General features: G+C 40.4%; 1 protein-coding gene across 4 annotated transcripts in view; it reads left to right on the plus strand.

Moving 5' to 3' along the window:
- KLHL7 (kelch like family member 7) overlaps positions 4865-24304 on the plus strand; it is a 69831-nt gene continuing 50391 nt past the window's right edge. The window contains exons 1-2 of one of the 4 annotated variants that reach the window (XM_021063445.1): positions 4865-4882; positions 22152-22282. Coding sequence is in view for 1 of the 4 variants with exons in the window: in XM_021063443.1 (XP_020919102.1) it covers positions 7053-7070 (18 nt within the window). In the remaining 3 variants the exon portion in view is untranslated. Of the gene's footprint in view, positions 4883-6937; positions 7071-21889; positions 21908-22151; positions 22283-24304 lie in introns of those variants that run through there. The other 3 variants (XM_021063444.1, XM_021063446.1, XM_021063443.1) reach the window with 3 other exon arrangements.

A 24304-nucleotide genomic window follows, 5' to 3' on the forward strand; every position in this document is an offset into this window, starting at 1 on the left:
GCAGCTACACCACAGCTCACGGCATGCGATCCTTAACCCACTGAGCTAGGCCAGGGATCGAACCGCAACCTCATGGTTCCTAGTCAGATTCATTTCCACTGCACCATGACAGGAACTCCAAACTATAGAGCAGTTTTAGGTTTACAGAAAAACTGAGCAGGATGTGCAGTTTCCATTAATTCCCCTTGCTCCCCTACCCCCACCTGCCATTTCCCCTATTATTAACATCTTGCCTAAATAGTGTCATTTATTACAGCGAATGAGCCAATATGTTACATTATTATCTTAGTGTATGTTAGAGTTCACTGTGTTGTACCTTCTATTGGGTTTTGACAGTTGAATACTGTCATGTATCCACTGCTAGATAATCATACAAAATAGTCTCTCAGCCTTAACGTTACGTGCTCCACCTTCTCACCACATATTTGCAGTGGTATCTTTATCAACATACTAAATTCCCATTAATGTAGAGCCCTCAAATTTCTTAGGTTTATTTCTTCACATTTAATTATCTTGTTGCTGCCACGACTGGGATTTTTTCCTCATTTGTGTGTTTTTTGATGGCTTATTACTCACATCTGATTGCTTTTTTCATATTTTATTTGGCCACCTTACTGACTTTTCTTGTTAATTCTATAGGTGTTAAATTGATTTATCATTAATTTCTTACAGATATGGCTAAAATTTCCAAAACGTTGTGACAGGATATGTATGTATGTTTCAAACTTGAATGAGAATGCATCTTTATTTCACCATTAAGTATGATGCTTGCTGTTGGTTTCTGATGAATGACCTTCACTATGCAGACACATCATTTGCTTTATTAAAGAATTCAGAAAATGAGTTTTTAATTTTTCTTTTGTCTTTTTTCTATTCTAGGGCCACACCCGCAGCATATGGAGGTTCCAGACTAGGCGTTTAATCAGAGCTGTAGCTGCAGCCTACACACAGCTTACTGCAATGCCAGATCCTTAACCCACTCAACGAGGTCAGGGATCGAACCCACAATCTCATGGTTCTAGTTGGATTCGTTTCTGCTGTGCCACGAAGGGAACTCAAATTTTTATTTTATCACACACTTTTGTCATATATTTAAGTTCTCTCAATGTGAAATTTTTCTTTTAACCTGTCAATATGATTAATTACATTAATATAATTACTCTTGAACCCTCCTTGCATCCCTAAAACAAGAGCTGCTGGATTCAGTTTGCAAATATTTGACATCTATATATAAGTTCTAAAGAAGAAAAAAGTTTAAAGAAAAAATAACCAAAATAGAAAAAGATAGTTTAAAAAAAAAAAATGAAGACAGCAAGGAAGCATAATAAATAGCTTTTAAAAAGATGGCATATGTAAGATGAAACATAAATTATCGTAATAAACAGGAAAGATTCAACTAAATCCTACTAAAAATAATCTTAGATGGTGAGACATTCAGACTAAAGATAATAAAAATCTGTGCTGTTTATGAGAGACTAAAGATTAAGAAGCTGAAAAATAATAAATATAAAAAATATAATTCTCTAGCAAATATGGGAAACATAAACAGAGAAATTGCGAGAGTTTTTTGGTTTGTTTAATCCAGTGAAAAATACATTATTCAAAAGGTAGTTTTTGTTTGCTTTAGTTTCTCTTCATTTCACCTGGGACTTGTTACCTCTCATGTTCTTCAAATTACCTGAGTCTCTGTCTCTTCCCATTTTTCCTGTCCGGTGAGGATACACCTTTTCCCCAGAGGATTGATAGTAGGAGGGACCTCTCTCTTTAGGTCAGTCCTATTACTTGTTGAATAGGACCTGCTTTCTTCTTTCTATTTTTTTTTTTTTTTTTTGGTCTTTTTAGGGCTGTACTCATGGCATAATGGAAGTTTCCAGGCTAGGGGTAAAATTAGAGGCTGTAGCTGCCAGCATACATAAGGTACAGCTGCAAGCAATGCCAGATCCAAGGTGTGTCTGCAACCTACATGAACAGCTCACGGCAATGCCAGATCCCTAACCACTGAGACCTGGGATCGAACCCTTGTCCTCATGGATAAGGGTTCATTAACCACTGAGCCCAAACAGGAACTCCAGACTGTTAGTCTATTGTAGTTCAGTCAAATAAATGTACCATGTGGATATAAACAATTGTTATCATTTTACCTCTCCCACCTGCCTCATACAACATTATTATCCAGCTAGAGATTAACCTTAGACTAAGATTAAATTGTTGAACAAAGATCTCTCTGATTTCTGCTAACTTCTTTCAGTGCTTGTAAATTCACTGCACTAACATTCCTACTGCTGAGTATGCCTTTATTATATCGCAGTTTAAATTATTATTATTATTTTATTTTATTTTTTGCTTTTTAGGGCTGAACCTGCAGCATATGGAGGTTCCCTGGCTAGGGGTCAAATCAGAGCTGCAGCTGCCGGCCTGCACCACAGCACAAGCAATGCAGGATCCGAGCCAAGTCTGCGACCTTCACCATAGCTTATGGCATCACTGGATCCTTAACCCACTGAGCCAGGCCAGGGATTGAACCTGCATCTTCATGGATCCCACTCGGGTTCATTTACTGCTGAACCACAAAGAGAACTCCATTTTAGCTTTACATTTTCTGGAACTTCCTGTCAGCAGCCATAGGTGTCTATCTAATTTGCTTACTATTCTGTCTGTGTTCTTTTTTCTTTGCTCCTCCTTTCTTCCTTCCTCCCTTCCCTTCCTTTTCTTTCTTTCCTTTTTTTTTTCCTTCTCTTAAGCAACTTGATCCAGCTTGTCTGGGTAAGTAACCAATAGTTGGCATGATTTTGCTATCTGATTTTTTAAAATGTAGTTGGGCTTACAATGTTGTGCCAGTTTCTGCATATACTTGATATTTTTTGATGTGGCAAAATCACCTGAGAGCTATGCCTATTCTATACCCCCCCAAATAAAAAGGAAAATAAAAATTTTAAAATTTAAGACACTACTGGAATAACGTAGCTTTAAGTATAATATGTGTATAACTTCTAAGCAGTAATCTATAGGCTTCATAGACAATTCTTCAAATAAGCTGTAATTTTTTTTTTTGTCTTTTTGCCTTTTCTAGGCGCCACCTGCAGCATATGGAGGTTCCCAGGCTAGGGGTCTAATCGGAGCTGTAGATCCAGCCACAGCCATAGCAACAGGGATCCGAGCCGCGTCTGGACCTACACACAGCTCACGGCAAGCGGATCCTTAACCACTGAGCGAGGCCAGGGATCGAACCCGCAACCTCATGGTTCTTAGTCAGATTCATTACCACTGAGTCCACGACAGGAACTCCTCGAATAAGCTGTAATTTAAGTGAAATTTTTTGTTCATCTCTTACTCCACTTAATTGGGCACATTTCTCATTCTAATCATTACCATCAATATTTGGATTTTTATTGTAAATAGCAATGATTTATTTATCCGAACTCTGTTTCAGTAAGATACTTAAAATTTGCAAAAATTCCACGTCCTCTGAACTATTATTCCATTTTTGGATTTGTAACCGTTTTTTTTTTTTTTTTCACTCTGAAAATATTGTTTGTCTCACATTGTCAGTGCCTGAAAGAGTGTCTTAACACAATTTTCTCTGATTCAAATCTGTCCACTATATCTTTTGACATCAATTAAGAAAATTGAAATTTTTTTTTATAAAAAGGACATTTCTTTTGCCTTGAAATTCATCTTTAAGGGTTCCAGTAAACTTAAATTTTTCTTTAATATTCCGCTTTCCCAACATTTTAACTATTAATCTAGATCTGCCTTCTTTCAGCAACCTAGAGTGAAACATTTTAGGCTTGGTGAGAAAATCACAATTTAAAAGCGACTGCTGGAGTTCCCATTGTGGTGTGGTGGAAATGAATCCAGCTAGGAACCATGGGGTTTCGGGTTCCATCCCTGGCCTCACTCAGTGGGTTAAGGATCCTGTGTTGCTGTGAGCTGTGGTGTAGGTTGCAAATATGGCTTGGATCAGGCATATCTGTTGGCTGTGGTGTAGGCCAGCAGCTGTAGCTCTGATTCAACTCCTAGCCTGGGAACCTCCATATGCCACGGGTTTGGCCCTAAAAAGCAAAAAAAAAAAAAAAAAAAAAAAAAAAAAAGTGACTGTTATCTAGGTCCTATAGAAGTGCATTTTAGAAGTGTCTAAGGAAAGAGCGCTGAGTGGACATTTGTTCCTCTACCTCTGTATATGGAGTTGTTTGTCTTTACAGTTAGATCTGTGAAGGCAGCTTTCTTGGGAAATGAAGTATGCACTCTGCATTTTATCAAGGACAGTTTTTTTTTTTTTTTTCTTTTGGGTGCACCTGAGGCATGCAGAAGTTTCAGGGCCAGGGATCAAACTTGCACCACAGCAGCTACCTGAGCCACTGCAGTGACAGCCTGTTGTACCACCAGGGGAACTCCTGTCAAGGACAGTTTTTAAAAAGCAGATTGTTATGTTTGAAAAACCATCAAGGACTGTGAAATTGTCATTTAATGCCCCATAAAATCTCATCATGAGAACTACATTAGAATTTTAAATGGCTTCCCCCAAAGATCAGTAAGACTTTCTTATCTGATTATAAAGATCTCTTTTTTTTCCTGACTATTGGTAAGCTTACTGCCAAATTTTGATACAGCGAACTCATGACAGCAATCTGAGTTCTTCCTAAATAAGTGTTACTTTATAGACAAATTCTGTGTTGGGAAAAAGGCTGGATTTAAATAGCAAATTACAGATAGAGCATTTGTTTTGCTGAGCAAGGCCCATTGAGCCGCTTTAATTTTATTTATTTCTCTCTTGATTAGAAAACATTGTGTGATGTGATCCTTAAGGTTCAGGAAAGAAAGATACCTGCTCATCGTGTTGTCCTTGCTGCAGCCAGTCATTTTTTTAACTTAATGTTCACCAGTAAGTATCTTAAGTAAAACATAATATTTTTTCTTATGAGAAGTAGGTGGGGTCTAGTTGAGAATATGCCATTTTTCCTAGTTTTAAAAGCACTTACATCTATAGAACAGTGAAGAGATTGAAGAGCAGTCATGGTGATGACTGAGAAAAAGAAAACTGTCCTTTTATTGGCTCTCAAGTCCTGAGGTCTTTTTTAATGGAGATTCAGTATCTGCTTGAATCCTAAGTTTTCTTCTTTTTGGCTGCACCTGTGGCATGTGAAAGTCTGGGACCAGGAATCGAATCTGTGCCATAGCTGCAGTCTGGTTCACAGGATTCTTTAACTTTGCTGAGCCACAAGGGGACCTGCCCAGGTTTTTCTTCTTAACCTCAGGTGGAAAGGCAGAGGAGCAGTTAAATCTTGTGGCATTTATTTGGCAAGTTAAAGTAAATAAAATGAAATAAAAACATATCATACTAGAAAGAACCCTAGATTGGGAATTGAGACTTGGATCTCAGTCCTGGTTCATCTACTTGGGCGTTCATGAGCTTATAAAGTTATATAATGTGTCCACTTCAAGTTTTCTTTCTTTTTTTTTTTGTATTTTTTGTTGTTTTGTTTTTTTGCTTTTTAGGCCACAATTGTAGGTATATGGAGGTTGCCAGGCTAGGGGTCAATTGGAGCTACAGCTGCCAGGCTATGCCACAGCCACAGCAATGCATATCTGACCATGCCTACAGCCTAACTCACAGCTCACAGCAATCCAGATCCTTAACTCACTGAGCGAGGTCAGCTATTGAACCCACAACCTCATGGTTCCTAGTAGGATTCATTTCTACTGTGCCATGACGGGAACTCCTTTTTTGTTTTTGGTTTTTTTTTTTTTTTTTTTTTTTTTTTTTTTTTGCTTCTTAGAGCTGCACTCATGGCAAAAGGATGTTCCCAGGCTGGGTGTCAAATGGAGCTGCAGCTGCTGGCTTACACCGCAGCCACAGCAATGCCACATCCTAGCCATGCTACAATTTCACACAAGCTCAGAGCAAGGCCAAATCCTTAGCCCATTAGCGACGCTTGAGATCCAACCCACATCCCTCATGGATTACTCGTTGAATTCATTTCCACTGAAGCCGTGACGAGAACTCCTAAGTTTCTTTTTAGTGCCTCTTGGCTTCCTACAAGGTTTTGGGAAGAATAAGAGCTTTGCTAGTGAAAGCTGATATATAAACAATTGCCATTGTTCTGTAGGTTTGTTTAGCTACATCAAGAAGCAATTTGCATTTATTGTAGGAATGTAGGCCTTTCTGGGTCTTTTCTTTCAGGGAGGTTTCTGTCCTGTTATTTTTCTCATGAGCATTTAGCAATGGACAGCCTAGAATGATCTGTTTCTCAGTTAAACTACACGATAGTACTCGTGTCATTTATTGTTTCTTCTCTTTGTATTAGCTAACATGCTTGAATCAAAAGTCTCATTTGAAGTAGAAACTCAAAGATGCTGAACCTGACATTATTGAACAACTTGGTGGAATTTCCTTATACTGCTAGGTAAGTTAAGAAGGATCATTTGTGCTATAGGAGTAAGGTCGGGATATCCATCTTTTTTTTTTTTTTTTTTTTTTTTTTCTTTTAGGACCACCCTGTGGCATATGGAAGTTCTCAGGCTAGGAGTCGAACTGGAGCTATAGCTGCTGGCCTACACCACAGCCACAACAATGCAGAATCCAAGGCACGTCTGTGACCTGCACCCCAGCTCACAGCAACACCAGATCCTTAACCGGTGAGGCCAGGGAATTAAAACCCTCAATCCTCATGGATCCTAGTTGGGTTCATTAACCATTGAGCCACGAAAGGGATCCTGTTATCTTCCAACTTTTAACACCTTGTTAAAGCATTGTAACAAATTGGTATGCTCCAGACTCTTCAGAATGAAAATCTACAAGGGTGTGGGGAGGGGTGAAGTCCATGTTATAGTAATTCAGGGACTGAAAAAAGTCTAATTTTATTTAATTTCAGGGGCTAATAGGATACTTTTTATAGTAGCATTTATAAAATATAGGAAATTAATATTCATTGTTAACTTATTTACAGAATTTCAGTCAATAGCAACAATGTTCAGTCTCTGTTAGATGCAGCAAACCAGTACCAGATTGAACCTGTGAAGAAATGTGTGTTGATTTTTGAAAGAACAAGTCGATGCTTCAAATTGTCTTGGTAAGAAGTCAGCTTCCTATTTCTTTTAAAATAAAAACCAAAACCAAAAAAACACCTTTAATGTGTATTTTAAAACAGAAAAAAAGCATTGTTATAACTATCCTAATTTAACCATAATGATGTCTACTGCAAATGTTCTTTTTTCTCTCTTCTCTTTTTTTTCTTTTTTCTTTTTTTTTTTTTTTTTTTTTTTGGCTTTTTTGGCCGAACCCACAGCATATTGGAGATTCCCAGGCTAGGAGTTGAATCAGAGCTACAGCTGCACGTCTACACCACAGCTGTAGCAACATCAGATCTAAGCCCTTCTATCTGCAACCTATACCACAGCTCATGGCAAGCCAGATTCCTTAAACCACTGATCAAGGCCAGGGATCAAACCCACAACCTCAATGGTTCCTAGTCAGATTCGTTTACCTCTGTGTGACAGGAACTCCCCAATTTTCTAGTAATATGCTTTGAGAGGAGGGTAGGGAGTTGCATATTAACCTAGGCAAGAAACAAGCCATTAAATACTGTATCAACATTTTCCAAAATGAAAAACTCAATAATGAAGTTTTTTATGTGTATCTAGGAATAGGAGTAAGGATTTTACTTCAAGAATGCCAAAAAGGTTATTCCAGTTTTCTTTTCTTTTCTTTCTTTTTTTTTTTTTGTCTTTTCTTTATTGACCATGTCTAGAGCATATGGAAGTTCCTGGGTCAAGGATGAAACCTGTACCATAGCAGTGATTTGAGTCCCAGAAGTGACAGTGCCAGACCCCTAACTGCAAGGCCACCAGGGAACTGCAGTTATTCCATCTTTGTTGAGCATTTTTAACTTGTTCACAAGATTTTAACCAGCATCATTTAGTCATGTTTTAACCTTTCTAGCTTGTAAACCAACCAACAAACCAGTCAGCTCATTCTTAGTCTTAACATTTCCCTATAAGGAAAACATTTCCCCTCCTTGTGAAAACCAGAAGGTGGATAGAGTCACCGCCTTTTTTGGTTCACTGTTTATGTATTTCTGTGTATCAGTTTGGCTCTCTGACTCATCCATTCAGATGAGTACTTGTTAAGAACCCACTGTGTGTTAATAGGCATTTTGCTAGGTTCTAGAGTTTGGTGAGCAAAACCGAGTGGTCCTTGTTCTTACGAATGTTGTAGACTAGCAGGAGAGTGAGACATTAGTCAAGCAGTCTCTCTCTCTCTCTCTCACTCTCACACACACACACAATGCAAAATTGCCAACATTAAGAAGAACATGGTACAGTGAGGATATATGGATGGATGATTTGATCATCAGGAAGGTTTCCTTAAGGGATAATTGAATGGAGAGCTGAGAGAGTTTCTCTTGTGTCTCAGTGGGTTAAGAACCTGACTAATATCCATGAGGATGCAGGATCTATCCCTGACCTCATTCAGTGGGTTAAGGATCTGGCATTACCACAAGCTGCAGCATAGGCCACAGATGTAACCCAGATCTGGCATAGCTGTGGTTGTGGCTATGGCTGACAGCTGCAGTTCCTATTTGACCCCTAGCCTGGGAACCTACATGTGCCGCAGTTATGGCCCTAAAAAGGAAAACACAACCAAACAACAACAAACCCCCACCCCACCCCACCCCCACCCCCAAGAGCTGAAAGAAGAGTAGAGGTTAATGTTAACCAGACACCTTAAGGAAGAGCCTCTCAGGTAGAAGGAACAGCACTGACAGAGGCTCTGAGTTGGAGACCTACTTACTATAAAATGGCAATTACAGGAGTTCCCATTGTGGCGCAGTGGTTAACAAATCCGACTAGGAACTATGAGGTTGTGGGTTTGGTCCCTGGCCTTGCTCAGTGGGTTAAGGATCCGGCGTTGCCATGAGCTGTGGTGTAGGTTGCAGACGCGGCTCAGATCCCGTGTTGCTGTGGCTCTGGTGAAGGCTGGCAGCTACAGCTCCGATTGGACCCCTAGCCTGGGAATCTCCATATGCCGCGGGAGCGGCCCAAGAAATGGCAAAAAGACAAAAAAAAAAAAAAAAAAAGGCAATTAAAAGTGACTGCTAAAAGGCCAGTGTGACTGGAGCACAACTTGGAGAATAGCGAGGGATAAAACTAGAGAAATAGCCAGAGATCTGCCCATGTATAGCCTCATAAGTCAAGTTAGGGAGTTTTGCCTTTATTTTAAAACCCTTTCAAATATATGTGCGTGAAAGATGAAGAATAGATGGTACCTGTTTTTCTTTTGAAAAAGATGATTGACAGCTCTGTGGTGAATGAATTAGCTCTCAGAATGGTTGCTGGCAGAGCAAACTGGAAGTTGTTACAGTAGCCCAGTGAGATGGTCCTTTGAACTAAGGTGATAGCAGAAATGACAATATCAGTGAAGAAAAGACAAGATATATTCAAAAGATTTAGGAGGTAAGATCAACAGGAATTAGTGATGATAATGATCTCATGTGGTTGTGGTGACTAAACTAGATCACCAAATTAAGATAACTTAAAAGCAGGACCTGATAATGAGTAGGTTCTCAATAAATATTGGCTATTTTTATTGCTGTTGTAGTGGTAGTAGTTGATTAGATGCTAAGGGGTTCTGCATAGGATGTCATTTGTGACCTCTAGAGTTCTAGAATGTGTAGCTCGATAGATGGATGATGACACTATTCACCAAGAGAGGAGATACTAGAAATGGATCAAGTCTTTGAGGAAAGAATTTTATTTTGTGTTTTAGATATGTTTAGTTCTTGGTGCCCCTGAGATATTGAGATATCTGATGAGTCGAGGTCTGGAAAATTGTGGGTTGGAAGTATAAATTCACAGAGTTCCCTGATGGCATAGCAGGTTAAGGATACGATGTTATCACTACTGTGGTGAGAGTTCAGTCCCTGACCCGGGAACTTCTGCATGCCTGGGCATGGCCAAAAAAAGAAAAAAAATTTTTAATTTATATTTTTTAGTGTTTTTAATTTTTTAGTGTTTGAATTTATGAGTTGTGTGCAGATAAAAGAAGAGTCTCGTAGTTCCCATTGTGGCTCAGCAGGTTAAGAGCCCAACATAGTGTCCATGAGGATGCAGATCCATCCTTGGCCGTGCTCAGTGAGTTAAGGGTGCCGTGTAGATCGAAGATTCAGCTCAGATCTGGTGAAGCTGTGGCGTAGGCCTCAGCTGCTGCTCCCATTCAACCCCTGGCCCTGAACTTGTATATGCCCAGGTGTGCCCCCCCCCCCCAAAAAAAGAATCTAGGGTAAAGATTAAGTAGGGAATGAGCCTGTGAAGAAAGGAGACAGAAAAGGAATGCCCAGAAGAGTGGATGGAAAAGGAGAGTTTTGAGATCAAAGAAATTATTTCAAAAGGAGGATGGCAAATTTTAAGCCAATGAGAAGACAGAGTAAGATTAGAACTAACAATGCTCATAGGATGTAGCTACAAAGAGGGTTTTGTTTTTGTTTTTGTCTTTTGTCTTTATAGGGCCGCGCCCGCAGTATATGGAGGTTCCCAGGCTAGGGGTCTAATTGAAGCTACAGCTGCTGGTCTACACCAGAGCCACAGCAACACCAGATCCAAGCTGCGTCTGCAACCTACAGTGCAGCTCACGGCAACGCCAGATCCTTAACCCACTGAACAGAGGCCAGGGATCGAACCCGTGACCTCATGATTCCTAGTCAGATTCATTTCTTCTGCGCCACAACAGGGAACTCCAAAAGAGGGGTTTTTGACTATAGTGAGAGTTGGTTTGATGGGGAGGAGACAGAGATGGAAGTCAGACAGAAATGGATGTGAGTCAGATATGAGAAAATTGGAGATAGTCATTTGGCCCTGAAGGAAGTGACGAAATCAAATGAAGGCTTTTGGTCTTATTTGTTTAAATAGGAGGTGTATCTGTGTTCAAAAATGAGTGGGCCTGCTGTATAGCACAGGGAACTATATCTGGTGACTTGTAACAAAACATGATGGAGGATAATGTGAGAAAAAGAATATATATATATATATACATATATATATATATGAATGACTGGGTCACTTTGCTATACAGCGGAAATTGACAGAACATTGTAAATCAACTATAATGGAAAAAATAAAAACCATTAAAAAAATAAAAACTAGTGGGAAGAATTCATTTGAGACAAAGAGGTTGGCTATATTAGACAAAATGGTTGATTAATAGATGATTCCTGAGATGAGATCCAAAATAAAGGTGAATAAGCTCAAATGGGAGGACAGTTCCTCTTGCATAGGTGTGGGAAGGAGGAGAGGGTTGGTAGGTACATAGATGGGTGTGTTCGGAATCTAGAGAATAAAGGAGTTTCTGTCTAGGGTCTTTTGTTTTCTCTGAAAAGTAGATAAGATAATCTGCTAAAATGAAGGTTGGGGATGAAGCTGGAGGTTGAGGAAGGGTTTTGTTTGTTTTTGTGTCTTTTTAGGGCCAAACCCACAGCATGTGGAGGTTCCCAGGCTAGGAGTCAAATCTGAGTTGTAGTCACCAGCTTACATCACAGCCACAGCTATGAGGGATCCGAACTACATCACAGCTCATGGCAACACCGGATCCTTAACCCACTAAGTGAGGCCACGGATTGAACCTGCATCCTCATGGATCTTAGATTCATTTCCACTGAGCCATGACGGGAACTCTGAAGAAAGTTGTTTTTGTGAAGAATAGAAATGGTGATGGTTGGTAGTGCTTTTGAGATTAATTATCATGAACTTAAAATGAAGATTTATCCATAACGAGGCCTTCCCAGCCCTGTGTGATCTGATCCCAGCCTGCTTCTCTAGTCGGATCTCAAACTGCTTTTCTCTTAGCCATTTCACTCTATGCATTTGTCTTTCTTTCAGAGAGTAAAATGTTGTACCAGGGCTTATGCTATTCTTCTCTTCCTACTCATGCTTCAGTTTTACCTTAAAAGGCATTTCCTCCCTGAATGCCCTGGATTATGTCAAGGCCTTCTATAACATCTACTCTTAAAGCACTCTGTTCCTTTCCTTCATGCATTTAATCAACTCTATAAAAGCAATAAACACTTTTTAGTTTAATACATATCTTTGTTACCATAGGCTCTATATTCCATGAGGCCAGGAACTGTGTTTAGCTTACTCAACTATATTGCTAATATTTACCACGTAGATGCTCAGTTATTTGGGGACTTGGGGGTTTGTTTGTTTTTGTTTCTTTTTTTTTTTTTTTTTTTTTTAGGGCTGCACGTGGCATATGGAGGTTCTCCGGCTAGGGGTCGATTCAGAGCTGTAGCTGCCAGTCTACGCCACAGCACTGCAGAATCCGAGCTGTGTCTGCAACCTATACCACAGCTCACAGCAACGCAGGATCCTTAACCTACTGAGCAAGGCCAGGGATCAAACCTGTATCCTCATTACACTAGTTGGGTTCTTAACCTGCTGAGCCATGGCAGGAACTCCTCCTCAAATGGTTTTTTTCCTTTTGGGGGGTTGTACTTGTGGCATATAGAAGTTCCCAGGCTAGGGGTCCATTCAGAGCTAGAGCTGCTGACTTGCACCACAGCTATAGCAACACAGGCTCAGAGCCTCATCTGCAGCCTATACCACAACTCACGGCAACACTGGATCCATAACCCACTGAGCAAGGCCGGGAATTGAACCTGTATCCTCATGGATAGTAAAGTCAGGTTTGTTGCTACTGAGCCACGTTGGGAACTCCCTCCTCAAATACTTTTTAATAGTTGATGTCATAGATGTGGTTGATAACACCTAGAGGATATGTGGACAGAGGATGAAACTGGGTAGCATGAACATTTTAAAGGATAGGAAGAAAAGTGCATTGGGGATTAAAGAACAGGAGAAAAGAAAGACAAGGAATAATGTCATTGAAACCAAGATTAAGTTAAAAAGAAGAAGAGGCAGTAGGGAGTATTAAATAGGGAGGTCAAAAAACATAGTGTCCAGTAGATTTGAAAATTGGTGGTTTTAGCAAGCAGAGTTTTGTTGTTGTTGTTGTTTATCTTTTTAGGGCCACACTTGCGGCCTATGGAGGTTCCCAGGCTAGGGGTCTAACGGACCCACAGCTGCCAGCCTACACCACAGCCAGAGCAACGCCAGATCCTAGCTGCATCTGCAACCTATACCACAGCTCACAGCAGTGCCGGAACCTTAACCCACTGAATGAGGCCAGAGATCTAACACACAACCCCAAGGTTCCTAGTCAGATTCATTTCTGCTGCACCACAATGGGAATGCCAGCAAGCGAAGTTTTAATACAGTGGTGGAGGGAACAGCGTGGTGAGTACATGGAGAGGAAACTGTCCATGTGTAAGCCAAGTTCCCCAGGTGGAATTAATGTTTTCCTGCTAAATTCCATGGTATCTAGTGCATACAGCCATCATGATACCACATGTGTCTTGAATGAATTAGTACAGAAGCACATCCCCCCCCTTTTTTTTTTTAGGGCTGTACCCGCAGCATAGGGAGGTTCCCAGGCTAGGGGTCTAGTCATGGTTACAGCTGTCAGCCTACACCAGAGCTACAGCAATGCCAGATCGGAGCTGCGCCTGCTACCCACACCACAGCTCATGGCAACACCGGATCCTTAACCCACTGTACAAGGCCTGGAATCGAACCAGCAACCTCATGGTTCCTAGTCCAGTTTGTTTCTGCTGTGCTATGATGGGAACTCCAGAAGCACATCTTAAGGGAGAGAAGATTGCATTAAAATTCCCTTCTGAGAAGAATAAAGACAATCAAGATTTGGGAGATACAGGGACCAGGCTAGCCCCAAAGGTCTCTACCCTTTTTCTAGAACACTGCCTTCATTATACCTCAGCTCTGACTACTCGAAGTCTTTTTCAGAATTTCAAATGCTGGTGAGAGAGAATCTGATAGTCATAGTTTAGGTTAAATGTTAATCCTTTGAATAAATTATCTGTGCTAAGTGGGCTAGGGCCTTGTAGCACAAACATGATCTTTCTTAGACTTTCTCCTTGAATCATAATTAAATTGAGTCACAATTTAATTTGACCCTATGAACTTTCATTGTGAAAAATCATTTTAAAATGGTTTTGTGTCTTCTTTAGAACCTCTTTTAGTAATGTCTTTAGTGACTCATTGCTTTAGGAAGCAGTGTGCTATAGTGGAATAACATGGATGTTGGATTCAAACACATTTCTGTGTTTGAATTCTGTTGTCTTATTGTGTGACATTGGGCCAGTCACTTCTTCAGCCATTTATGTTCTTTTTTTTTTTTTTTTTTTCCTTTTTTGGCTACCCTGTGGCATATGGATTTCCCTGGCTAGGGATCAGATCCAAGCCACAGTTATGACCTATGGTGCAGCTGCAACAACGCTGGATCCTTAATCCACTGCCAGGCCAGGGATCAACCTACATCCCAGCCCAGAGACATCCACTACAGCCCAACCTACATCCAGAGACAATGCCACTGATCCTGATGCCACTGATTCCGTTGTGCTGTAGCAGGACTCTGCCTTTTATGTTCTTACCTGCTTAACAATTAGCATAATATCATACTAACCTACCTTATTGATGCTAGGACTAGTGAGAGAAGAATGTGAAAACTTTTGATAAATTATTCGTTGTTAATAAATACTGTTGGTATTGTGATAATCCCACAGTGGATCTGCTGGAATTCTTGGTTGCCAGCAATAGAAACTTATTGTCTTAAGTAAATATAATTTATAGCAAGGATGTTGGAAGCTTACAGCATTTACCACAGGCTGGCAGGCAAGCAAGCATGGCAGTCAAGCAGGAACCAGGGATTCTTGTGTAGCTGTCAAGGTTCCACTGCAGCTGATGCTTCCACAAAGACATCCTGTCATTTCCCTCACACTGCCCCTTCTATCATTCAGTCACAATTCAAAATCCTGGAAGTAGGTGTCTAATTGGCAGACCTTAGATTGTTTGCCAGCTTAGAGCCCTACTAAGAAGTGGGTAGAAGAATTATCTGGTTTAGGAGTTTCATAATGAGAGGCAGAAGCTGAGAACTGCCCTCTGACCAAGATCGTTCATGATGATTTTTTTCCCCTGGAGTTCCCATTTTGGCTCAGTGGTTAACAAAACTGACTAGGAACTGTGAGGTTGTGGGTTCGATCCCTGGCCTTGCTCAGTGGGTTAAGTATCCAGTGTTGCCATGAGCTGTGGTGGAAGTCACAGACATGGCTCGGATCTGGCATTGCTGTGGCTGTGGTGTAGGCCAGCGGCTAGTGATCCATTTAGACCCCTAGCCTGGGAACCTCCAAATGCCTCTGGTGTGGCCCTAAAAGAGACAAAAAAAAAAAAAAAAAAAAAGATTTTTTTTCCGGAGATGACAGTTTGGGGGTTCTAATAGGCAGAGGATTTTGGATGCTAAATTGCCAGATCCCACAAATATACCTTAGGCTGTCCAGTACAGACATGTATGCTCTTATTCCTATAATTTAAAAAGTATATCTTTATCACCAATTAAATTTATTTGCCATATCTAACTCTAAGATCACATGGTGATATCCATTGTTTCTATAGTCCTTTTAAGATCCTAAGTTTTATGTAATAATAGATTCTTTATATGATTGTGGAAGGGAAGGAAACTAGTTAAAACTTATGTAAATGTAAAAGTCAAAGAGTTCCTATTGGGGCTCAGCAGTTTAAGAATCTGACTAGTATACATGAGGATACGGGATAGTTTGATTCCTAGCCTCACTTAGTGCATTAAGGATCAACTTAAGGATCTGGTGTAGCTGCAAGCTGTGGTACAGGTCTCAGATGAGGCTTGGATCCTGCATTGCTATTGCTGTGGCATAGGCAGACAGCTGCATCTCCGATTTGACCCCTAGCTTGAGAACTTCCATATGACGCATGTGTGGCCTGAGAAAGAAAAAAGAAAAAAAGAAAAGCAAAGATGAAAATAAAGGTAGAAGCCACATTCATTTTTTATTATTTGTTAATTTTTGTATTTGTGATTTCTTTCTTCACTGCTTATTCCTATTCTTTGTCTTTAGCCAACACCTTAAAGTTCTTTATTTGATGGGATGATTTGATCTTTTTTCTTTTTTTGTATTTTTTATTTTTTTTTTTTTTGCTTTTTAGAGCTGCACCTGTGGCATATGGAAGTTCCCCATGGAAGGGTCAAATAGGAGCTGGCCTACACCACAGCCACAGCAGTGAGGAATTCAATCCAAATCTGCTACCTACACCACTGCTCACAACAATGCTGGATCCCTGACCCACTGAGCAAGGGCAGGGATCTAACCGGCATCCTCACGGATACTAGTTGGATTCATTTCCACTACACCACAACAGGGTGATCTGATCTTTTATTCCTAGGTATCCTGAGCCTTTGATCTTGCTTGTTTAGGGTTACTTTAGTGTTATATTGACATTTACCACTAGATTTGGCAGTACTAGTGTTGGGCCTTGGATTTATTTTATTCTACTTAAAAGCTGATTAGTTAGCCTGTAGATGTTTAGTAGATGCTGGCAGAAGACATGAGATTCCTAGGTCAGAGACAGTAGACTTCATTGCATCAGTTTCCCTTGCCCCACAAGTAACTATGAGGATGACATGGTGGGGCCCAATGGATGTTAGACACACAGTGGGTTTGTGTTGCAGCTGAGTAATGAACACTGAATGAAAGGAATCTGTTTTTGTTTTTGTTTTTGTTTTTTTTTGAGCTGCGGTACGGCATATGGAAGTTCCCAGGCTAGGAGCTGAATTGGAGTTGCAGCCTCTGGCCTACATCACAGCCACAGCAACACCAGATCTGAGCTGCATCTGTGATTATACCGCAGTTAATGATGACGCTGGATCCTTAACCCACTGAGCGGGAGCCAGAAATTGAACCTGCATCTTCATGGGCACTAGTCAGGTTTGTTACTACTAAGCCACAATGGGAACTCTGTCATTTTTAAAGCAAGCAATAGGCAAATCCACTTATCCTGGAGTGGAGACATTATCTCACCCTTATGGTCAGTCGCTGCTAACAAAACTCTGAGAAATGGTGACTTCATGGGTAAAAAGTGGTAGGGCCTTGCATTTTTGGCATGTCTAGGAAGATAAGCAGGAACTCAAGAGTCCCATGGACGACTGTCTCTCCCAACAACCAGAAGGTACCCAATGGGGGTCCCATGACTTCCAGTCATCTCTCACTGCATGGAGAAGAGCAAGTTTTTTTCCTGATGGCCATGATCAGACACCTATCCAAATGTGAGAACTTTTTACCTAGTGGCATGAGGAGGCCAAAATGGCCAGGTTACAGTCTTAACTTTTAGTTCTTTGGAAATGTTTGTTGTTATGTCACATGGTTAAATCACTCTTCTTTTGGGTCCCCAAATCTCTAAACCACTAGCAGAACCCACCTCCAGAAAGACTAAATGCTGAGATCAGAAACAAAATTTTTGTAAATGAATTAATCACATTAGCGAGGGGAGCCTCTTCCATATCTTGGATGCCAAGCTAGTTCTGGCTATAGAGAAACCATTCTGTATGTATAAATTACATGAAATCACATCATTTAGAAACAGATTAAGCTGCTTTTTTTCATTTTTTATTTTAAGTGAGAATTGCAATGATTTTATATATATATATATATATATATTTTTTTTTTGTGTGTGTGGTTTTTTTTAGGGCCGCACCTGTGGCAATGGAGTTTCTCAGGCTAGGGGTCCAGTGGTAGCTACAGCTGCCAGCCTATGCCACAGCAATGCAGCATCCAAGCCTTGTCTGCAACCTGCACCGCAGCTCCAGGCATGGCCAGATTCTTAACCCATTGAGCCAGGCCAGAAATCCAACCCACAACCTCATGGTTCCCAGTCGGATTCGTTTCCACTGCACCACGATGGGAACTCCAGATTAAGGTGCTTTTTAAAAAAGGTTTGAAAACCACTGACCTAGGCTTTTCCCTGAAAAGAGAATAATTTGTGTCTGTCTGTCTGTCTCTGTGTATATGTGGTTTGGGGAACAGAGAGGAAAGGGATTGACAGAATTGGAAGAACATTTCTGACCTTCACATCTTACAAAGGGAAGGCCGGAGAGACCTTGAGTTCACACCTCTCTTCCTGATTTTGCCCAATGAGTGAGAAGTTGCTTATAAAATTACTTTAGAACTTAAGACATTGCTATTTTATTAATGATGAGATTATTCATGTACTTCTGCTTAAGGTCTCTATCTGCTAAGCAGGACAGGTAAGATGTGTCTTAGGGTGGACTCTGTATATTGTACTTGGGCCCAATTTTTAGTTTGCAGACATATGAATATGCAGATTACAAAATTTAGATTATTGAGATTTGCAGGGGTAGGCTTCTTAAGCAAAGCCTCATCTTCTAACTTTATTTTACTGGAGAAACACTGCAAATGAGGGACTACCAAGTACTTGCCCATCTGTCGGTAGGGTGTTTCATTACCTCTCATTTGACTATTGGTGTTTATGTAAACTCCCCAAGTTGAGAATTTTAGAGGATTAAATGGTGGAATTTAAACACCAAATTACCACCACAACTTCTCACAGAAATTAGCTGGACAAAGTACTGTGAGCTCATATTCCCAAGTTTGCTTTGTCTTTTAGATGCTTTGTTTTCTTACTGGCACAGGGAGTTCTTTGTTCTATCTTGAATGCTGACGAGGCATCTCTATCAATAACTGCTCCTTTGTGTATCCTCTGAAGACTAGTTTAGGTTATTTAAATTTTTACTCCAAAAAGATTTGAAATGGGTATCTCTTAAGTTAACCCTGAACTGGAAATTCACTTCCATTTCTCAAATTTTTCTCAGCGAAAATGTCATTCATTGCACTCCAGATTGTCTGCATTGAACAGAATGACAGCTTAAAGCCCTCCCATTCCATGTTAGCAACAGAAAATCCCCCAAATTTGTTTGTTATGAACTCCTCTTATTAAATTCCCACAGCTATGATCTCCCTATGAATTAAAATTAAAGCAAATGAAATATAAAAGTCTGCTCTCTGGTTTCTTATACTGCTCAGTCTCAGCCAGAAGCCATTCTCTTAAATGTTTGGGTCAAGTCAGGATAACTTTTTTTTTTTTTTTTTTTTTGTCTTTTTGCCATTTCTTGGACTGCTCTTGCGGCATATGGAGGCTCCCAGGCTAGGGGTCTAATTGGAGCTGTACCCACCCGCCTACACCAGGGCCACAGCAACACGGGATCCGGGCCACATCTGATCTGCAACCTACACCACAGCTCACGGTAACACTGGATCCTTATCCCACTGAGCAAGGCCAGGGATCGAACCTGCAACCTCATGGTTCCTAGTCGGATTCATTAACCACTGCCTCACAACGGGAACTCCAAGTCAGGATAACTTCTTCAGCAACTTTAGCATAGACTGTTTTCCTTTGGAATAGATTAAGTTAGTTTAGCACCTCCAAATCTGAATTTCTCCAATTTCAAATCTGAATTTCTCCAATTTCATTGGTGTCACATGTTTTCATTATGTCAAAGGTCTCTAGGGCTTTTTTTGGTTTTATTTTTGTTTTACTTATTTATTTTTGGCTGTGCCTGTGACATGTGGAAGTTCCCAGGCTAGGTATCCATCCTGCGCCTCAGCAATGACCCAAGTCGCTGCAGTGACAACACTGGATCCTTAACCTGCTGTGCAAGAAGAGAACTTCATCACCCCATCCCCACAAACCTGAAAAGATACAAGTACATCTCTTATCTCTACAATAAATAGTGCAGAGGCTGACATATTATTATACAGCCCTAACCCACATTGTTTCCAGCCAAAAACAGAGAAATTTCCGTTTCTGGGGGAACAGAGTTTTCAAAGAAAACAAAATCTTGGCTTTTGATGTTGACAGGTTGCCAGTCTGTGTCAGCTGTTCGTAACTGATAGACTCTAAGACTAAAGTCAGTTGGGAAGAATCACCTATCCAGAGGCCAGTAGGGACACTGTGTTTACTGGATAGGGAAGGAATTTCACCTGTGCATGATAATGCTTTGTTGGCATGAGACATTGTTTTACTTGGGTAAAATGTTAGAAATTTGTCAGGGGGATTTCTCTCTCCTAGAGGTTTCTTTTTTCCTTGTTGTCACATTTAAAGATTAATTTTCATTTTGTTTTTGAACCCTGTGGTCCTGGCTACCCAGTGCTCAAATGATTGAGTTTTGTCTAGTGACAAAGTTGTCCCTCCCTCTTGGGATGATTGAGTTTTGTCTAGTGACAAAGTTGTCCCTCCCTCTTGGGAGGAGAGTGATCCACACTTGTAATGGGCACTTGTGCAAAGCAAGTTTGTGGCTTTGCATGCTGCGCTCCAGTTTTGATCCTCCTGGTCTATCTATACCTTTGTGTCCTCATCACAATCCTGTCCTGCTATGAAATTCCTTATATAAATTAATCTTACTTCTTTGAGGAGCCTTTCTTTTTTCCTTTCCATTTGTTTCAGCTGAAGCATGACATTTAAGGGGTTCCTATAAGGCCTGTGCTCCTCTAACTTTGCCTTTCTTCATTATTTGTTTTCTAGGCTTTGGTCAGAGCAGACACATTGCTTTCTGTTACTTATTTGTGTCAAAATTGGCTGTCTGTGAATCCATTTGTTCCTTTCAGACAGTCCCCAGTTGAGTTGTTAACACATTTAAGTTGAATATTTCCCTGTCCTATAGAGCTAACATCGTTGAGATCAAACGCCTCTTTTCCTTTTTGGCCCAGATACTTTGCTACCATACTTCTACTAGTGCCTTTGAAAGTCTGTAGACTTTGCCATCGTGGCAATTAAGAAGTCTTTGTGTAGTAATTACTGCCAACCCTTACCACTCTCAGTAAGGTAATTGCAGTTATGGGGAAGCCCAACATCTAATATAGGCCTGGACTGTGTCTGAGTTATTGGCTTCCCATAATGTGACTTAGTGCTCTTCCTTAGTCTTATCTCCACAAACTTCCCAGGTATGTTTCAGTAGAGCATGTACTATTCCTGTCTTCCCATCAGATCATCTTGCAGATTATTTAATGTTGTATGAAATACACTATTACTGATCTTCCTTTTCCCTTTTCAAATCTATCTGAATTTACTGTAATCACTGGGACTGCTATAACTGTCCCTGTCTTTTGAGGGCAGTCCTTTAATTATGTGTTTGATTTTTTACTTTTAGCTTTAAAAGAATCTTATTTAAAAATTCTTAAAGGGAGTTTCCATTGTGGCTCAGTGGAAACAAACCTGACTAGTGTCCATGAGGATGCAGGATGCAGGTTCAGTCTGTGGCCTTGATCCATAGGTTAAGGATCCAGCATTGCCATGAGCTGTGGTATAGGTTGCAGATGTGGCTTGGATCCCTCATTGCTGTGGCTGTGGTGTAGCCTGGCTGCTGTAGCTCTACTTCGACCCCCTATACTGGGAACTTCTGTATGTCCCACCTGTAGCCCTAAAAAGCAAAAAAGAAAAGGAAAAAAAAAATCCTAGATCAAACTTCTTTCTGAGAGAAGTTATTTGGTCTGCTCTTGAATTCTTTTTTCCCTAGTTACATCTCTTTGGTACATATTACCTTCCTCTAATAAATAACAACAGGAGTTCCCTGGTGGCCTAGTGGTTAAGCATTCAGCATTATCACTGCTGTGGCTTGGGTTCCATCCCTGGCCTGGGAACTTCTGTTTGCCATGGACATAGCCAAAATAAATAAACAAAATAAATAACAAAAGTTATTTTTCCCCCAATTTCATCTTTTAAAGAGCAATTAGACCCAAGTTTATCTCCTTTCCCTTTCAAAGCTGTTTAGCCTAGCTTGTCATGTTTCCCTTAAGAAAGAAAATCCCCTTTTCCTTTTTTTTTCTTTTTCCCCCTGCTGCTCACGGAAGTTTCTGGGCCAGATTGAACTTGCACCACAGCAGCACCTGGTGCTACAACAGTGACAATGCCAAGTCCTTGACCTTTCTGAGCCACCAGGGACCTTCCTTTAATAATCTAGGTGTGTTCCTTTGTTTTTCTTTCACTTTCCTGCTTGCCTTATTGCTATTATACCTGTTGTTTAAGACCATTGTTCTTTTTCTTGGTTTTCTGAACAAACATGATTTCTAAAGAGGCCTTTTTAAGAATTTTCTCTTAACCTTGGGTTTTTTTATGACTTTTTTGAGACTTTGCTAGTATCTCTCAATCCAAGATGATGATTTATCCCTATATAATAAGGGTTCCATTTACCTTTATCTTTTCAGTGATTTAAATCCACCACCCAACTATAGTTGAATCTGCAGTCTACCCAGGGATTTATACCCAGGGTCAACTTGAAATCACACTGGGAGGGACTGATTGCAGAACCTTGTTGACAAGCTACATAAATTCAAAGGTTAGTCATTCCTCAGTCCTCTCCTTGGATACAATAAAGAATACAGTTTGGAACAGCTGCTTGCATGCTTCCTACTAATAACCAGCACATATTGTTCAAAACTAGAACCTCATACAATGCTGTAGCTGTAAGCTTGCAGAAACCTAAGCTGCCTTTTTCAGTCGTGTCTGGCAAACATAGAGCAAGAGGTCATTCCACTAACACATGCCTAAAGTGATTGCCTGTTTTCAGGTGAGTCTTCCAAACCTAAGGACTCTTCTTACCAGAGCACCTAGTACTTGCAGGCAATACAGCAGCACCACAGTTTCTGTTTCCCTGTGTCTGAGTGTCTATGCATATGGATTTGAGAGGGCCCTCTTCATCTTCTGGTGCTAAATAATTGAGAAGTAGATGTAGGAGACAGATAAATTGATGGTCATGGCAGTATAAAGAACATGGCCTTGACTTGAGCATAAAATTGTCATTTTTTCCCCCCTTAACTAAAATCTTACCCACCCCAATCTGATGCAGAGCAGCTGAGGAATGGAAACAGGCCTCTCCTGCCACAGATAGGGGCAAGCCTGTCCTAATAAATGAGATTCCACTTTAGAGGCAGATTCGTGGAAGAGGAATGAGCTAGGAGGCCTGGCTCTATGTGGTAAGGGACCTACCTCCACCATGCTCCTGCCCATCTGTAGTCACTCTTCCACAGATGGCAGATAGAGAAAAGGATGGGAACTTCCTTCCCAGTACTACCTTCCTCAGAGAAAGAGAGAGTACATTATGAGAGAGAAAGCTATTATTTCTCATAAATTGGTAACAGTTATTCTAATACCATTTTTTCATTTATTAAATCTCTTACCACATTTTTCTTTTGGCTGCACCTGTGGCACATGTAAGTTCCTAGGTTGGGTTGAACATGTGCCACAGCAGCAACCCAAGCTGCTGCAGTGCCAACGATGGATCCTTAACCTGCTGAGCCACAAGGGAACTTCAGCTCACCACATTTTAAAAATTAAACTTTAATTTTTTAAATTTTATTTATTTATTTTTGCTTTTTAGGGCCACACCCGCAGCATATGGAAGTTTCCAGGCCAGGGGTTGAATCGGAGCTACAGCTGCCAGCCTACACCATAGCCACAGCAACTCTGGATCCAAGCCACATCTGCAGGCTACACCACAGCTCACGGCGATGCTGGATCCTTAACCCACTGAGCTAGGCCAGGGATCGAACCAGCAACCTCATGGTTCCTAGTCAGATTCATTTCCACTGCACCATGACAGGAACTCCAAACTATAGAGCAGTTTTAGGTTTACAGAAAAACTGAGCAGGATGTGCAGTTTCCATTAATTCCCCTTGCTCCCCTACCCCCACCTGCCCATTTCCCCTATTATTAACATCTTGCCTAAATATGGTGCATTTATTACAGCGAATGAGCCAATATTGTTACATTATTAATCTTAGTGTATGTTAGAGTTCACTGTGTTGTACCTTCTATTGGGTTTTGACAGTTGAATACTGTCATGTATCCACTGCTAGAATATCATACAAAATAGTCTCTCAGCCTTAAACGTTACCTGTGCTCCACCTTCTCACCACATATTTGCAGTGGTATCTTTATCACATACTAAATTCCCATTAATGTAGAGCCCTCAAATTTCTTAGGTTTATTTCTTCACATTTAATTATCTTGTTGCTGCCACGACTGGGATTTTTTTTCCTCATTTGTGTGTTTTTTGATGGCTTATTACTCACATCTGATTGCTTTTTCATATTTTATTTGGCCACCTTACTGACTTTTCTTGTTAATTCTATAGGTGTTAAATTGATTTATCATTAATTTCTTACAGATATGGCTAAAATTTCCAAAACGTTGTGACAGGATATGTATGTATGTTTCAAACTTGAATGAGAATGCATCTTTTATTTCACCATTAAGTATGATGCTTGCTGTTGGTTTCTGATGAATGACCTTCACTATGCAGACACATCATTTGCTTTATTAAAGAATCTCAGAAAATGAGTTTTTAATTTTTTCTTTT

Source organism: Sus scrofa, chromosome 9 (assembly GCF_000003025.6).
Source record: "Sus scrofa isolate TJ Tabasco breed Duroc chromosome 9, Sscrofa11.1, whole genome shotgun sequence".
NCBI classification, from domain to species: Eukaryota; Metazoa; Chordata; class Mammalia; order Artiodactyla; family Suidae; genus Sus; species Sus scrofa.